This window comes from Oncorhynchus tshawytscha, linkage group LG07 (assembly GCF_018296145.1).
Source record: "Oncorhynchus tshawytscha isolate Ot180627B linkage group LG07, Otsh_v2.0, whole genome shotgun sequence".
Lineage (NCBI taxonomy): Eukaryota > Metazoa > Chordata > Actinopteri > Salmoniformes > Salmonidae > Oncorhynchus > Oncorhynchus tshawytscha.
Window position 1 is genome coordinate 61139461 of NC_056435.1, and position 18601 is coordinate 61158061.

Consider the following 18601-nt stretch of genomic DNA (forward strand, 5'->3'; position numbering starts at 1 on the left):
CATCCTTGGGAGCAATTTCCAAACGCCTGAAGGTACCACATTCATCTGTACAAACAATAGTACACAAGTATAAACACCATGGGACCACACAGCCGTCATACCGCTCAGGAAAGAGACACGTTCTATCTCCTAGAGATGAACGTACTTTGGTGTGAAAATGCGTAATTGTAATAATTACTAATCACTGGGAATAGGGGCCAGGTGTGCGTAATGAATGTTCCGGAGGGATCCGTGACACTCTGATTGGGTGACTCTGTTGATGGACAGGTGCTGTGGCCAGTCCCCTGGTGAAACAGAAACTCAGAAGCCAAATCCTGAAGAGGACGGAGCAGGCCGCCCTGGAGACGACCGCCTCCAACCCCACCAGAAACACGCCCAGGAGTTACAGGTGAGAATCTAAACAGGAGAGACATTGATTAAAGTTTCTACTTTAAAAAATGTATGATTGTGAGAGAGCGAGAGCTGTGTGTGTCCACTCATGAAAATATACTGTTATTAGACTCCCATGCCTTTGGTGGAACTACCATCTTTTTCTTCTCACCTATCAAATCCTGTCCCACAAATTATCCTCATAAGGGATGAAAGTAAGACAAATATACCTCTAAAACAATCTAGATAGGCCTGAGTGACTCATTAGATTAGGTGATAGATTACAGCCTGACTGACTGGCCTGAGTGACTCTGGTCAGTGGTCACCAACCTTTTCTGAGTCAAGATTACCTTCGAAGTCAAAAAGCAAGCCAAGAACTACCACTCAGATTATTTTTAACATGACTTAAAAAAAAATCATTAACCTAATAAAAACTCTTCTGTAGGAATGACATTTGTGAAGTAGGCCTAATACTTTATCACAGCATATTGGCTAAATGTATGGCCTGACAATATTGTTCTTCTCAGACTTTATTATATTTCAAAATTCAAGCTTTGATAACAAAATAGATCAGTTGGTGTAGCACTTGCAAGGCACTGCTGAGCATACATTTGAATAATTTATAACAATTAGCTGTTTTATTTTACTGGACTGATGGTATTGTACCTGCATCTGATTGTTATGGTGCGTTCAAGACAACTGGGAACTCGGGGAAAAAGAGGTCAAATCATGACGTCAGTGAACTTCAGGTCGGAACGTCGGAGCTTTAGAAAGATGCCAGAGTTTCCGAGTTGTTCAAAACCATTTTCCCCAGTCGGATCTCGTTATTTTCAGAGTTCACAGTTGTGTTGAACACGACATTAGTCTCAGTGGAGGGAAGAAGAGAACAGGAAAGGGTCCGCGTCTCATGGTCACTGCTCTCTCCTTTTTCCCCTCTGTTGAGACTGACAAGAGAGAGGGAAACAGTCTTCCACCTGATGCCGTTAACTTGAGTAGCACCGCATTTGCCTCCGGCACAAATTCATATTGTTCCTATGACCAGAGAAAGTCAAATACTCCTTGATATTAAAATAGACGAGCTAATAATAATAATTAAAACGCAGGGCTATCGATACACTTGGCTACTCATTCATTGCAGCTGCATCTTGAGTAGAAGTAGAGAGAAGCACGTTTTATGTTTTGTAATAGTGTTGAATAAAAACACTGCTGACAGCGCTGAATAAAACTTAGACATGAACTCAGTCATAAAAACAGCAGCTGTTTGATGTATTCTTTCACAGTCTCTCTCTGGTCATGGTTTTAAATGTTATTTAATCTCACATAGACTAGTATCAAACTTTACTGTGGCTAGGGTCGTGGGTAGCTGTAGGTAGGCACGGTGATTTGAGCTATCTGATTGGCCAGCACAGTAGGCCCTCATGATTTAGCCACAGATCTCCCATTCCACTGGGTCGGCGGAGTTTGTCTTTTCAGACAAATGAAAGGGTACAGAATGGGAACACTGCCGACCCGGTACTACCAACAGAGCAACCCACAGAAAGAAAAAAGGAGCACAAGCTTTTCTACAGAAATGTTTGGTGATCCACTAAGAATACCTTGAAGATCGCGATTGACCGTTTGGTAACCACTGGATTAGGTGATAGATTACAGCCTGACTAACTGGCCTGAGTGACTCATTAGATTAGGTGATAGATTACAGCCTGAGTGACTCATTAGATTAGGTGATAGATTACAGCCTGAGTGACTCATTAGATTAGGTGATAGATTACAGCCTGAGTGACTCATTAGATTAGGTGATAGATTACAGCCTGAGTGACTCATTAGATTAGGTGATAGATTACAGCCTGACTAACTGGCCTGAGTGACTCATTAGATTAGGTGATAGATTACAGCCTGACTAACTGGCCTGAGTGACTCATTAGGTTAGGTGATAGATTACAGCCTGAGTGACTCATTAGATTAGGTGATAGATTACAGCCTGACTAACTGGCCTGAGTGACTCTAGATTAGGTGATAGATTACAGCCTGACTAACTGGCCTAGCGACTCATTAGATTAGGTGATAGATTACAGCCTGAGTGACTCATTAGATTAGGTGATAGATTACTGCCTGGTGACTCATTGATTAGGTGATAGATTACAGCCTGACTAACTGGCCTGAGTGACTCATTAGATTAGGTGATAGATTACAGCCTGACTAACTGGCCTGAGTGACTCATTAGGTTAGGTGATAGATTACAGCCTGAGTGACTCATTAGATTAGGTGATAGATTACAGCCTGACTAACTGGCCTGAGTGACTCATTAGATTAGGTGATAGATTACAGCCTGAGTGACTCATTAGATTAGGTGATAGATTACAGCCTGACTAACTGGCCTGAGTGACTCATTAGATTAGGTGATAGATTACAGCCTGACTAACTGGCCTGACTCATTAGATTAGGTGATAGATTACAGCCTGAGTGACTCATTAGATTAGGTGATAGATTACAGCCTGACTAACTGGCCTGAGTGACTCATTAGATTAGGTGCTAGATTACAGCCTGAGTGACTCATTAGATTAGGTGATAGATTACTGCCTGAGTGACTCATTAGATTAGGTGATAGATTACTGCCTGAGTGACTCATTAGGTAAGGTGATAGATTACTGCCTGAGTGACTCATTAGATTAGGTGATAGATTACAGCCAGACTGACTGGCCTGAGTGAAGCAATATTTTACAATACGATTCTTTACTGTCCATTTTCATCAACATTATTTTTGAGGCCACCAGTAATAGAACACAAAACAGTAGACACTTAGCTATGGTTATTTAACATTTTGGTGGATGACTCTCAACTGACTGTCTTGGTTGCATAGGGAACTGGCCCCAGATCCTGACATGCCCCCAAAGCCTCACATGGTGACCCCTGTTGTCCATCATCCACCATGTGACCAACGCAAGGACACGCCCCTCAGAAGAACAGGTGAGACATTTTGTAGTTTGTACATTTACTACAAGATTGTTTCCGGTTCTCACTATGGTGTCATCAGGTGACATTGTAAACAACATGCGGTCGACTCCTGACAATGGTTTGGGTCTGCCATGAAAGATGTGCTAAACCAGAGCACAGCAGTGCTCATCTAGGATCACTTTGACCTTTTAGAACATAATTAATCAGATTTCATGGACAGGGATATGATCCTACAGTAGTTCTGCATTCCTACTCTGATAGTTGTTGGGTGAGTTATGTAGTTAGATACATGTTAACACACATATACTGAACACTGATGTAGAGAGAGACAGAGTTCAGAGGGGGGAGACACCAAGCCTAGAGGGCAACAGTGAGAAAGAACAAGAGAGTAAATTACTAGACAAATAGAGAAAGAAAGCATGAAAGAAAGACAAAGTTAGTTACATAACTAAAGTATGTGTAAAACAAACCTTTTGTGAGAATGTCAGGCATGTCTGTCTTACTGATTGGGGGGATGAATAACATACGGACATAGTGTGTATGTCATTTTCCGCTTAGAGGAAAACCGTGCTGACGCGGGCAGCCGCCGCTCAGGAGGACTGTGAGCTCTCGTTCTCCTTGGCCGACTTGAGTAAGACATTTAAGCATGTTAATCTTAGCAAGCCTGCCAGCCCAGACGGCATCCCAAGCCGGGACCTCAGAGGATGTGCAGACCAGCTGGCTGGAGTGTTAATGGCCATATTCAATCTCTCCCTATTCCAGTCTGTTGTCCCCACTTGCTTCAAGATGTCCACCATTGTTCCTGTACCCAAGAAAGCGAAGGTAACTGAACTAAATTACTATCGCCCCATAGCACTGACTTCTGTCTTCATTAAGTGCTTTTCACATATTGCCCCAACAGATCCACTGATGATGCTATCTCTATTGCACTCCACACTGCCCTCTCCCACCTGGAACAACTATGCGATAATGATGTTCATTGACTACAGCGCAGCGTTCAACACCATAGCACCCTCCAGACTCATCACTAAGCTAAGGACCCTGGGACTGAACACTTCCCTCCGAAACTGGATCCTGGACTTCCTGACGGGTTGCCCCCAGGTGGTTGTGGTTGGCAACAACATCTCCACCACGCTGACCATCGCCACGGGGCTCCTCAGAGGTGCTTGCTTAGTTCCCTCCTGTACTCCCTGTTTACCCACGACTCTGTATCCCCCACCATCATTAAGTTTACTGACGACACAACGGTGGCAGGCCTGATCACTGACGATGATGAGACAGCCTATAGGGAGGAGTTCAGAGACCTGGCAGTCCGGTGCCAGGACATCAACCTCTCCCTCAATGTCAGCAAGACAAAGGAGTTGATCGTGGACTACAGGAAACGGAGTGCACACCACGCCCCCATTCACATCGACGATGCTGTAGTGGAGAGGGTCGAGAGCTTCCTCTGTGTCCACATGACTAAGGATATATCATGGTCCACTCACACCAACACAGTCATGAAGAGGGCACAACAACGCCTATTCCCCCTCAGGATGCTGAAAAGATTTTGCATGGGCACACAGAACCTCAAAAAGTTCTACATCTGAACCATTGAGAGCATCTTGACTGGCTGCATCCCCGCCTGGTACTGCTTGGCATCCAACCGTAAGGCTCTACAGAGGGTACTGGAATAGGGAGAGATTGAATATGCCCATTAACACTCCAGCCAGCTGGTCTGCACATCCTCTGAGGTCTGGGCTTGGGATGCCGCACAGCCCATAACTTGGGCCGAGCTCCCTGCCAACCAGGCTCTCTATACCAGGCGGTGTCAGAGGAATGCCCTAAAAATGGTCAGATTCCAGCCATCCAAGTCATAGACTGTTCTCTCTGCTACCGCATGGCAATTGCCAACAGGACCCTGAACAACTTCTACCCTCAAGCCATAAGCCTGCTAAATATACTTAACAAAAATGCAACATGCCACAATTTTAAAGATTTTGCTGAATTACAGTTCATATAAAGAAATCAGTCAATTTAAATAAATTAATGAGGCCCTAATCTATGGATTTCGCATGACTGGGCAGGGGTCCAGCCGATAAGAATGAGTTTTTCCCCACAAAAGGGCCTTATTACAGACAGAAATACTCCTCCGCACCCCCCTCCATACGATCCCACAGGTGAAGGAGCCGGATATGGAGGTCCTGGGCTGGCGTGGTTACACGTGGTCTGCAGTTGTGAGGCTGGTCGAACGTACTGTCAAATTGTCTAAAACGACATTGGAGGCGGCTTAGGGAACAGAAATTAACATGACATTTTATGGCAACAGCTCTGGTACAGAGGTAGCTATTTTCTATTTTTCTGGGCCTGTAAGTAAGCGTTTCACTGGTCGTCTACACCTAATTGTTTATAAAGCATGTGACTATAATACAATTTGATTTGATTAGACGTGATCAGTTGCAAAGATAGTAGGCATTCCCTCTTTCCATTTCTATGTGTGAGGACTACAGTACTAAGGAGTGGTTCCTACTAACTGTACACTATGTCACCTGAAGTTCAATTACAATGCCATTAGTTACCTGTATTACCCTAGCAGCGTTGGCTATTTCGCAGCTACACACCCCTCAGTCATATGCGTCTTTTGTCTGGGCCAAGCCGCTCACTGATTGATCATGTAGTTAAGCCTATTGTGCTAGTTGCCAAAATAAACATGAAACTTTAGTTTTTTGTTCTGCCGTGCTGTTGAAGAGCTTTGATAGGGTTTTGTTATGTACTGTAGAGGATTTATGATAAGATAGAACATTATGGATCTGTAGCCATTTTGATTTGCCTAAATTGATTGTGCTCAGCTTTTATGCATTCAGCTGACTGTTTTGTTGTGTACTGTCTAAGGATGTGTTAGAGAAATGTCCTGAATTGGCCAAACTATTAACATCCATTTGTATGTTGTGTCTGTGTGTACGTGCTTGTGTGTGGTATGTGTGTGCTCGCGTGTGTGTGTTTGTGTGTGTTCAGCTTCTGATCCCCTCCTGAAGGTGAGAAGTAAACTGAAGAAGCACATCAACTCCAGGCAGAACCCTCTCCAACGCAAGACCAGCACCCCGCCCACAATCAAGCCTAGAATGCCGGATACTCTGGGTACTTCTGCCTTGTTGTGTCCACTGTCTATCAAAAAAGCCTCTCATTTTATTTTCTCTTAGTGTTCCTCCTTCCTGATGCTGTACGGCCCCAGCAGTTTTGCCCCAGCCTAGCACTAACATTAGCACTAGCACCTGGGTTGTATTCATTAATGAGCACAGCGGAAAAAGTAACACGCATTTCTTATTGATAGAGTTCAGTGTGTCAAATCGGAGGGCCTATTGTCCGGGCCTCTGGCAGTCTCTATTGGGGTGCCACAGGGTTCAATTCTTGGACCAACTCTCTTCTCTGTATACGTCAATGATGTCGCTCTTGCTGCTGGTGAGTCTCTGATCCACCTCTACGCAGACGACACCATTCTGTATACTTCTGGCCCTTCTTTGGACACTGTGTTAACAACCCTCCAGACGAGCTTCAATACCATACAACTCTCCTTCCATGGCCTCCAATTGCTCTTAAATACAAGTAAAACTAAATGCATGCTCTTCAACCGATCCCTGCCTGCAACTGCCCGCCCGTCCATCATCACTACTCTGGACGTTTCCGACTTAGAATATGTGGACAACTACAAATACCTAGGTGTCTGGTTAGACTGTAAACTCTCCTTCCAGACCCATATCAAACATCTCCAATCCAAAGTTAAATCTAGAATTGGCTTCCTATTTCGCAACAAAGCATCCTTCACTCATGCTGCCAAACACACACTTGTAAAAATTAACCATCCTACCAATCTTCGACTTCAGCGATGTCATTTACAAAATAGCCTCCAATACCCTACTCAATAAATTGGATGCAGTCTATCACAGTGCCATCCGTTTTGTCACCAAAGCCCCATATACTACCCACCACTGCGACCTGTACACTCTCGTTGGCTGGCCCTCGCTTCATACTCGTCGCCAAACCCACTGGCTCCAGGTCATCTACAAGACCCTGCTAGGTAATGTCCCCCCTTATCTCTCACCATAGCATCACCCACCTGTAGCATGCGCTCCAGCAGGTATATCTCTCTGGTCACCCCCAAAACCAATTCTTCCTTTGGCCGCCTCTCCTTCCAGTTCTCTGCTGCCAATGACTGGAACGAACTACAAAAATCTCTGAAACTAGAAACACTTATTTATTTATTTTGTACCACATTATTTCTATCTCTACTTTGCACATTCTTCTACTGCAAATCTACCATTCCAGTGTTTTACTTGCTATATTGTATTTACTTCGCCACCATGGCCTTTTTTGCCTTTACCTCCCTTATCTCACCTCACTTGCTCACATTGTATATAGACTTACTTTTGTACTGTATTATTGACTATGTTTGTTTTACTCCGTGTTGTTGTATGTGTCACACTGCTTTGCTTTATCTTGGCCAGGTCGCAATTGTAAATGAGAACTTGTTCTCAACTTGCCTACATGGTTAAATAAAGGTGAAATAAAAAATAAATTTAAAAAATGGCCAAGTTCAGATACATACACAGTTCAATGTATTATCCTGATTGGCTGTCCTTCTCTTCCGTCCTGCAGACTCCTCCCCCAGCAGCAGCACATGTAGCACTCCAGTGTCTGGGTGCAGCTCGCCCAATGACAGCCTTCTCTCGGACAGCCCACTTACTACCGGACTAACCCACGTGGTGAGCCCCTCTCAATCCCCCTCTCTCCTCCCACCCCCTCTCTCCTCCCACCCCCTCTCTCCTCCCACCCCCTCTCTCCTCCCACTCCCCTCTCTCCTCCAACCCCTCACTCCTCCCACCCCTCGCTCTTCTCCCACCACACTATCCTCCTCCCACCCCCTCTCTCCTCCCACCCCCTCTCTCCTCCCACCACACTATACTCCTCCCACCCCTCTCTCCTCCTCCCACCACACTATACACCTCCCACCCCCTCTCTCCTCCTCCCACCCCCTCTCTCCTCCTCCCACCCCTCTCTCCTCCCACCACACTATACTCCTCCCACCCCTTCTCTCCTCCCAACACCTTCTCTCCTCCCACCACACTATACTCCTCCCACCCCTTTTCTCCTCCCACCACACTATACTCCTCTCTCCTCCCACCACACTATACTCCTCCCTCTCTCCTCCCTCCACGCTATTCTCCTCCCACCACGCTATTCTCCTCCCACCACGCTATACTCCTCCCACCCCCTCTCTCCTCCCACCACACTATACTCCTCCCACGCCTCTCTCCTCCCCCCACCTTCTCTCCTCCCACCACACTATACTCCTCACACCCCCTTTTCTCCTCCCACCACACTATACTCCTCTCTCCTCCCACCACACTACACTCCTCCCTCTCTCCCCCACCACACTATACACCTCCCACCCCCCCTCTCTCCTCCCACCACACTATACTCCTCCCACCACACTATACTCCTCCCACCCCCTCTCTCCTCCCACCACACTATACACCTCCCACCCCCTCTCTCCTCCCACCCCTCTCTCCTCCCACCACGCTATTCTCCTCCCACCACGCTATACTCCTCCCACCCCCTCTCTCCTCCCACCACACTATACTCCTCCCAACCCTCTCTCCTCCCACCACCTCTCTCCTCCCAACACCTTCTCTCCTCCCAACACCTTCTCTCCTCCCACCCCTCTCTCCTCCCACCACACTATACACCTCCCACCCCCTCTCTCCTCCCACCACGCTATTCTCCTCCCACCACGCTATTCTCCTCCCACCACACTATACTCCTCCCACCCCCTCTCTCCTCCCACCCCCTCTCTCCTCCCACCACGCTATTCTCCTCCCACCACGCTATACTCCTCCCACCCCATCTCTCCTCCCACCACACTATACTCCTCCCAACCCTCTCTCCTCCCACCACCTCTCTCCTCCCAACACCTTCTCCCACACACCTTCTCCTCCCACACACCTTCTCTCCTCCCACCCCCTCTCTCCTCCCACCACCTCTCTCCTCCCACCACCTTCTCTCCTCCCCACACCTTCTCTCCTCCCACCCCCTTTCTCCTCCCACCACACTATACTCCTCCCAACCCCTTCTCTCCTCCCACCCCTTCTCTCCTCCCACCACCTTCTCTCCTCCCACCACACTATACTCCTCCCACCCCCCTCTCCTCCCACCACACTATACTCCTCCCACGCCCTTCTCTCCTCCCACCACCTTATTCTCCTCCCACCACGTTATACTCCTCCCACCCCTTCTCTCCTCCCACCACCTTATACTCCTCCCACCCCCCTCTCCTCCCCTCCTCCTCCCACCTAACCTCCCACCACCTTCTAACCTCCCACCACCTTCTCTCCTCCCACCCCCTCTTCCCTCCCACCCCCTCTCTCCTCCCACCCCCTCTCTCCTCCCACCCCCTCACTCTTCCCACCCACCTCTCTCCTCCCACCCCCTCTCTCCTCCACCCCTCTCTCCTCCCACCCCCCTCTCTCCTCCCACCCACTCTCTCCTCCCACCCCCTCTCTCCTCCCACCACACTCTCTCCTCCCACCCCTCTCTCCTCCTCCCACCCCACCCCCTCTCTCCTCCCACCCCTCTCTCTTCTCCCACCACACTATACACCTCCCACCCCCTCTCTCCTCCCACCCCTCTCTCCTCCCACCCCTCTCTCCCACACTATACTCCTCCCACCCCCTCTCCTCCTCCCACCCCCTATCTCTCCTCCCACCCCCTCTCTCCTCCCACCACGCTATTCTCCTCCCACCCCTCTCTCCTCCCACCCCCTCTCTCCTCCCACCACACTATACTCCTCCCACCCCTCTCTCCTCCCAACACCTTCTCTCCTCCCACCACACTATACTCCTCCCACCCCCTTTTCTCCTCCCACCACACTAAACTCCTCTCTCCTCCAACCACACTATACTCCTCCCAACCCTCTCTCCTCCCACCCTCTCTCCCTCTCTCCTCCCACCCCTTTCTCCTCCCACCACACTATACTCCTCCCAACCCCTTCTCTCCTCCCACCACCTTATACTCCTCCCACCCCCTTCTCTCCTCCCACCACCTTCTCTCCTCCCACCACACTATACTCCTCCCACCCCTCTCTCCTCCCACCACACTATACTCCTCCCACCCCTTCTCTCCTCCCACCACCTTATACTCCTCCCACCACCTTCTCTCCTCCCACCCCCTCTTCCCTCCCACCCCCTCTCTCCTCCCACCCCCTCTCTCCTCCCACCATCTCTCCTCCCACCCCCTCACTCCTCCCACCCACCTCTCTCCTCCCACCCCACTCTCTCCTCCTACCCCTCTCTCCTCCTACCCCTCTCTCCTCCCACCCCACTCTCTCCTCCCACCCCCTCTCTCCTCCCACCCCCTCTCTCCTCCCACCACACTATACTCCTCCCCACTCCCCTCCTCACCCCACCTCCCCACCCCACTCTCTCCTCCCACCCCTCTCTCTTCTCCCACCACACTATACACCTCCCACCCCCTCTCTCCTCCCCCCTCTCTCCTCCCACCACACTATACTCCTCCCACCCCCTCTCTCTCCTCCCACCCCTATCTCGTCCTCCCACCCCCTCTCTCCTCCCACCACCCCCTCTCTCCTCCCACCACGCTATTCTCCTCCCACCACGCTATTCTCCTCCCACCACGCTATACTCCTCCCACCCCTCTCTCCTCCCACCACACTATAATCCTCCCAACACCCTCTCTCCTCCCACCACACTATACTCCTCCCACCCCCTTTTCTCCTCCCACCACACTATACTCCTCTCTCCTCCAACCACACTATACTCCTCCCAACCCTCTCTCCTCCCACCACCTCTCTCCTCCCCACACCTTCTCTCCTCCCACCCCCTTTCTCCTCCCACCACACTATACTCCTCCCAACCCCTTCTCTCCTCCCACCACCTTATACTCCTCCCACCCCCTCTCTCTCCTCCCACCACCTTCTCTCCTCCCACCACACTATACTCCTCCCACCCACCCCTTCACTCCTCCCACCACACTATACTCCTCCCACCCCTTCACTCCTCCCACCACCTTATACTCCTCCCACCACCTTCTCTCCTCACCCCCTTCCTCCCCACCACCTTATCTCCTCCCACCCCCTTCTCCTCCCACCACCTTATACTCCTCCCACCCCCTTCTCTCCTCCCACCACCTTATACTCCTCCCACCTAACCTCCCACCACCTTCTCAACCTCCCCCACCTCTCTCCTCCCACCCCACTCTCTCCTCCCACCCCACTCTCTCCTCCACCCCTCTCTCCTCCCACCCCCCTCTCCTCCCACCCCTCTCTCTTCTCCCACCACACTATACACCTCCCACCCCCTCTCTCCACCCCCCCCCTCTCTCCTCCCACCACACTATACTCCTCCCACCCCTCTCTCCTCCTCCCACCCCACTCTCTCCTCCTACCCCTCTCTCCTCCTACCCCTCTCTCCTCCCACCCCACTCTCTCCTCCCACCCCTCTCTCTTCTCCCACCACACTATACACCTCCCACCCCCTCTCTCCTCCCACCACACTATACTTCTCCCACCCCCTATCTCCTCCCACCACACTATACTCCTCCCACCCCTCTCTCCTCCCACCACGCTATTCTCCTCCCACCACGCTATCTCCTCCCACCCCTCTCTCCTCCCACCACCTCTCTCCTCCCACCCCCTTCTCCTCCCACCACGCTATTCTCCTCCCACCACGCTATACTCCTCCCACCCCCTCTCTCCTCCCACCACACTATACTCCTCCCACCCCCTCTCTCCTCCCACCACGCTATACTCCTCCCACCCCTCTCTCCTCCCAACACCTTCTCTCCTCCCACCACACTATACTCCTCCCACCCCCTTTTCTCCTCCCACCACACTATATTCCTCTCTCCTCCAACCACACTATACTCCTCCCTCTCTCCTCCCCCACCTTCTCTCCTCCCACCACACTATACTCCTCCCACCCCTTCTCTCCTCCCACCACCTTATACTCCTCCCACCACCTTCTCTCCTCCCACCACACTATACTCCTCCCACCACCTTCTCTCCTCCCACCACACTATACTCCTCCCACCACCTTCTCTCCTCCCACCACACTATACTCCTCCCACCACCTTCTCTCCTCCCACCACACTATACTCCTCCCACCACCTTCTCTCCTCCCACCACACTATACTCCTCCCACCACCTTCTCTCCTCCCACCACTTTATACTCCTCCCACCACCTTCTCTCCTCCCACCACCTTATACTCCTCCCACCCCCCTCTCTCTCCCACCACCTTCTCTCCTCCCACCACCTTCTCTCCTCCCACCACCTCTCTCCTCCCACCACCTTCTCTCCTCCCACCACCTTCTCTCCTCCCACCACCTTCTCTCCTCCCACCAACCTTCTCTCCTTCCACCAACCTTCTCTCCTTCCACCAACCTTCTCTCCTTCCACCAACCTTCTCTCCTTCCACCAACCTTCTCTCCTTCCACCAACCTTCTCTCCTTCCACCAACCTTCTCTCCTTCCACCAACCTTTACTCCTCCCACCCCCCTCTCTCCTCCCACCATCTCTCCTCCCACTCCCCTAGATTATAAGTGTTCAATCCCCTGAGTCAATACATGTTAGAATCACCTTTGGCAGCCTTTGGCAGCGATTACAGCTGTGAGTCTTTCTGGGTAAGTCTGAGATTTGCAAACCTGGATTGTACAATTTTTTTTTTAATTCTCAAGCTCTGTCAAGTTGGTCTTTGATTATTGCTTGACAATCATTTTCAAGTCTTGCCATAGATTTTAAAGCCGATTTAAGTCAAAACTATAACTAGGCATCATTCAATGTCGTCTTGGTAAGAAAATCCAGTGTACATTTGGCCTAATGTTTTAGGTTGTTGTCCTGTTGAAAGGTGGATTTGTCTTCCAATGTCAGCAGACTGAACCAGGTGTTCCTGTAGGACTTTACCTGTGTTTAGCTATATTCCTTTTCTTTTAAATCCTAAAAACTCCTCAGTCCTGAATGATTGCAAGCATACAGTACCCATAATATGATGCAGCCACCACCATGCTTGAAAATATGAAGAGTGGTACTCAGTGATGTGTTGTGTTGGATTTGCCCCAACATAATGCTTTGTATTCAGGACACACAGTTAATTTATTTGCACATTACTCTGCTGCTACAACAGCCTCCACTCTTCTGGGAAAGCTTTCCACTAGATGTTGGAACATTGCTGCAGGGACTTGCTTCCGTTCTGCCACAAGAGTATTAGTGAGGTTGGGCCTTGATTTAAGGCGATAAGGCCTGGCTCGCAGTCGGCGTTCCAATTCATCCCGAAGGTGATCGATGGGGTTGAGGTCAGGGCTCTGTGCAGGCCAGTCAAGTTCTTCCACACCGATCTCAACAAACCATTTCTGTATGGACCTCGCTTTGTGCACGGGGGCATTGTCATGCTGAAACAGGAAAGGGCCTTCCCCAAACTGTTGCCACAAATTTGGAAGCACAGAATCATCCACAATGTCATTGCATGCTGTAGCATTAAGATTTCCCTTCATTTGAGCTAAGGGGCGTAGCCCGAACCATGAAAAACAGCCCCAGACCATTATTCCTCCTCCACCAAACTTTACAGTTGGCACTATGCATTGGGGCAGGTAGCGTTTTCCTGCATCCCCCTGGAAGTATTTTCCATGGAGGGCCACATTAGAATATATTTTTGCCATCGCGGGCCAGAATCATATTACAGGATTATACATTGTGTATGACTGTGTTGACTCTACTGTAAATCACGTCCAGATATGCTACTTATTTCACTTTTTAACATCAACAGAAATAAACCACATCCATGTTCTCCTTTTTGTAGTATTTTCATTATTAAACATGCAATAAACTACACGTAGGGAAAGTACACTGTGCATTCAGCACCACGGACAGAACTCTTGTTAACGGATAGGCACAAAAACACAAGAAAGAGAGAGAGAGCTCAACATTACATTTAAACTACTCAATCAGTGTGAGGAGTGAAGTCTCTGATGGGCACTGACTAGAGCAGTGAAGTCAGGTATAGTTTCTGACGTCACTATGCGCTGGATTGCTGAGAGGTGAGAGTCAGTAAGAGATGATCTGTGCCTTAACTTATATTTCATCACTGAAAATGTCTGTTCACATACATAGGTTGACCCAAACAGTACAAACATCTTCTGTGCATGACTCCTAATCTTTGGAAAGTTTTGTTCATGCTGAGATGCATAGAACCTCGTCAGTGACATTGTTTTGAATAGTTCTCCAATCACTGCAGGTCAGTGGGAGACTTATCCACATTGAAGGTGAAAGGAGAGGAAACTCAACACCATGTCATTTTCCTCAAACACACAGCAGAGATGTATACTTCTCCCGCTGGTCATCTGATAGGGAACAGAAAACACTGTTAAAAACACACAGCAGAGATGTATACTTCTCCCACTGGTCATCTGATAGGGAACAGAAAACACTGTTAAAACACACAGCAGAGATGTATACTTCTCCCACTGGTCATCTGATAGGGAACAGAAAACACTGTTAAAAACACACAGCAGAGATGTATACTTCTCCCGCTGGTCATCTGATAGGGAACAGAAAACACTGTTAAAAACACACAGCAGAGATGTATACTTCTCCTGCTGGTCATCTGATAGGGAACAGAAAACACTGTTAAAAACACACAGCAGAGATGTATACTTCTCCCGCTGGTCATCTGATAGGGAACAGAAAACACTGTTAAAAACACACAGCAGAGATGTATACTTCTCCCGCTGGTCATCTGATAGGGAACAGAAAACACTGTTAAAAACACACAGCAGAGATGTATACTTCTCCCGCTGGTCATCTGATAGGGAACAGACTAGTAGTGTCAGAAGGTCATCTGATAGGGAACAGACTAGTAGTGTTAGAAGGTCATCTGATAGGGAACAGACTAGTAGTGTCGGAAGGTCATCTGATAGGGAACAGACTAGTAGTGTCAGAAGGTCATCTGATAGGGAACAGACTAGTAGTGTTAGAAGGTCATCTGATAGGGAACAGACTAGTAGTGTCGGAAGGTCATCTGATAGGGAACAGACTAGTAGTGTTAGAAGGTCATCTGATAGGGAACAGACTAGTAGTGTTAGAAGGTCATCTGATAGGGAACAGACTAGTAGTGTTAGAAGGTCATCTGATAGGGAACAGACTAGTAGTGTCAGAAGGTCATCTGATAGGGAACAGACTAGTAGTGTCAGAAGGTCATCTGATAGGGAACAGACTAGTAGTGTCAGAAGGTCATCTGATAGGGAACAGACTAGTAGTGTTAGAAGGTCATCTGATAGGGAACAGACTAGTAGTGTCAGAAGGTCATCTGATAGGGAACAGACTAGTAGTGTCAGAAGGTCATCTGATAGGGAACAGACTAGTAGTGTCAGAAGGTCATCTGATAGGGAACAGACTAGTAGTGTTAGAAGGTCATCTGATAGGGAACAGACTAGTTGAATCAGAAGGTGGGTGAGATTGTTGGCTTCTACTTGGCGGGTCAGGATGAGTCATTTTCCCTTGAAGGCTTTGACAAGGCTGTACATCTGATGTACAAAAAGGCCCTTCTCTTGTAGTTTGGAATTCAGTTCATTCCTGAGGGCCATGATGTCCACGGTGAAGGCAAAATCAGTCAATCATTCTTTATCTTGCAGTTGAGGGAAATCAACATATTTTTCTTTCATTTGCAAAAACTCATCAATCTCCGACTTCAGGTCCCACACCCTTTTAAGCTCCTTCCCGAAACACAGCCATCTCACATTTGTGTGGTGGGGAGATCTGCATGACCCGACTCTGTCTCTTCCAACAGTCAGACAAACTGCCTGTGGTTTAAAGATTTTGCTCTTATGAAGTTTACCACTTTAGTGACTGTATCCACAACAGACTCGTTTTCAGAACACGTTTGAGAGCACCACCTGATGAAAAATGCAATGCAGGAAATACATTTTCTGATCTGGGTTCAGCTCAGCTATTTGATCTTGCATCCTTTTCAAAAGGACGTTTTTTCCTATCAAGTTTGGGCACCCATCAGTGGGTCACACTGGATATATTTTTAAAACTCAGTCCCAGCTTTGCCACACACTTATTAACCTCCTCTAATAAATCTTTCCCTGTGGTTGTGCTCTTCATTGACTGCACTGAAGTTCCTCTGTAATTTCACAGTCTGGGGTTATGACCTCGTAAGAATATCAACAACTGTGCCGTGTCACGTGCATCACTGCTCTCATCCAGGGCCAAGGAGAAATAGGTGAAATCCTGTACCTTGTCTTTCAACTGTTGTTCCATATTCTCTGCAATGTCCTCAACATGCCGTGTCACTGTTCGTCTAGACAGGGAAACATTTTCAAACAGCTCTTCCTTCTCAGGGCAAAGTATTGCTGCAGAGTCAATTAAAAACGCTTTAATGAATTTGCCCTCAGCGAATGGTTTGCTATGTTTAGCAATTTTGTGGGACAGTACATAGCTAGCTCTCGCAATTCCATCTGCTGAATGCAGTTTTGTGAAATGTCCTTGCTGCTTTTGCAACTAAGAAAGCCACTCTTTAGATGCCCACCGCTCAGAAGACATATTCCTATGTTTCTCTGCCTGCTTCGTCTGGAAGTGTCGGGACAAGATGTAGTCTTTCACGGCAGCGATGCTCTGTTTGCACACAAAGCACACAGCTTTCCCTGATACCTCAATAAAGATATATGTTGATGTCCACTCTTGCTGGAACACCCAACATTCACTGTCTGTTTTCCTTTTCTTTGAAATCTTTGAAAACCTTTTTTTTTGTGCAATTTCTAGCTAGCTACTATTTGTAACGTGTGTATCTCAAATTCTATATGTCATCTGAGCATGATTCCGCGGGCCGTACTGAATCAGGTCGAGGGCCTCACACAGCCCCCGGGCCGTACTGAATCAGGTCGCGGGCCGCACACAGCCCCCGGGCCGTACTGAATCTGACAGGCGAAGGTCGGGAGCCATGCTTCCTCTGAAACACAACCCCGCCAAGCCGCACTGCTTCTTGACACACTGCTCGCTTAACCCGGAAACCAGCCGCAACAATGTGTTAGAGGAAACACCGTACAGCTGGCGACCGAAGTCAGCGTGCCGCCACAGGGAGTTGCAAGAGCGCGATGTGACAAGGACATCCTGGCCGGCCAAAACCACCCCTAACCATGACGACGCTGGGCCAAACCCTCCCCTAACCCTGACGACGCTGGGCCAAACCCTCCCCTAACCCTGACGATGCTGGGCCAAACCCTCCCCTAACCCTGACGACGCTGGGCCAAACCCTCCCCTAACCTTGACGACGCTGGGCCAAACCCTCCCCTAACCCTGACGACGCTGGGCCAAACCCTCCCTAACCCTGAAGACGCTGGGCCAAACCCTCCCCTAACCCTGACGACGCTGGGCCAAACCCTCCCCTAACCCTGACGACGCTGGGCCAAACCCTCCCCTAACCCTGACGACGCTGGGCCAAACCCTCCCCTAACCCTGAAGACGCTGGGCCAAACCCTCCCCTAACCCTGACGACGCTGGGCCAAACCCTCCCTAACCCTGACGACGCTGGGCCAAACCCTCCCCTAACCCTGACGACGCTGGGCCAAACCCTCCCTAACCCTGACGACGCTGGGCCAAACCCTCCCCTAACCCTGACGACGCTGGGCCAAACCCTCCCTAACCCTGACGACGCTGGGCCAAACCCTCCCCTAACCCTGACGACGCTGGGCCAAACCCTCCCTAACCCTGACGACGCTGGGCCAAACCCTCCCCTAACCCTGACGACGCTGGGCCAAACCCTCCCCTAACCCTGACGACGCTGGGCCAAACCCTCCCCTAACCCTGACGACGCTGGGCCAAACCCTCCCCTAACCCTGACGACGCTGGGCCAAACCCTCCCCTAACCCTGACGACGCTGGGCCAAACCCTCCCTAACCCTGACGACGCTGGGCCAAACCCTCCCTAACCCTGACGACGCTGGGCCAAACCCTTCCCTAACCCTGACGACGCTGGGCCAAACCCTCCCCTAACCCTGACGACGCTGGGCCAAACCCTCCCCTAACCCTGACGACGCTGGGCCAAACCCTCCCTAACCCTGACGACGCTGGGCCAAACCCTCCCCTAACCCTGACGACGCTGGGCCAAACCCTCCCTAACCCTGACGACGCTGGGCCAAACCCTCCCTAACCCTGACGACGCTGGGCCAAACCCTCCCCTAACCCTGAAGACGCTGGGCCAAACCCTCCCCTAACCCTGACGACGCTGGGCCAAACCCT

At 49.7% G+C, this 18601-nt stretch overlaps 1 protein-coding gene across 4 annotated transcripts in view; it reads left to right on the forward strand.

Moving 5' to 3' along the window:
* Nucleotides 1–18601, forward strand: part of LOC112246223 (histone deacetylase 7-like) — a 90639-nt gene that overhangs the window by 41575 nt on the left and 30463 nt on the right. For 3 of the 4 annotated variants that reach the window (XM_042324773.1, XM_042324775.1, XM_042324772.1), the window contains exons 5-9: nucleotides 268–388; nucleotides 3227–3333; nucleotides 4084–4143; nucleotides 6316–6438; nucleotides 7954–8060. In XM_042324773.1, coding sequence (XP_042180707.1) covers nucleotides 268–388; nucleotides 3227–3333; nucleotides 4084–4143; nucleotides 6316–6438; nucleotides 7954–8060 — 518 coding nt within the window. The remainder of the gene's footprint in view (nucleotides 1–267; nucleotides 389–3226; nucleotides 3334–4083; nucleotides 4144–6315; nucleotides 6439–7953; nucleotides 8061–18601) is intronic. The other variant, XM_042324774.1, reaches the window with a different exon arrangement.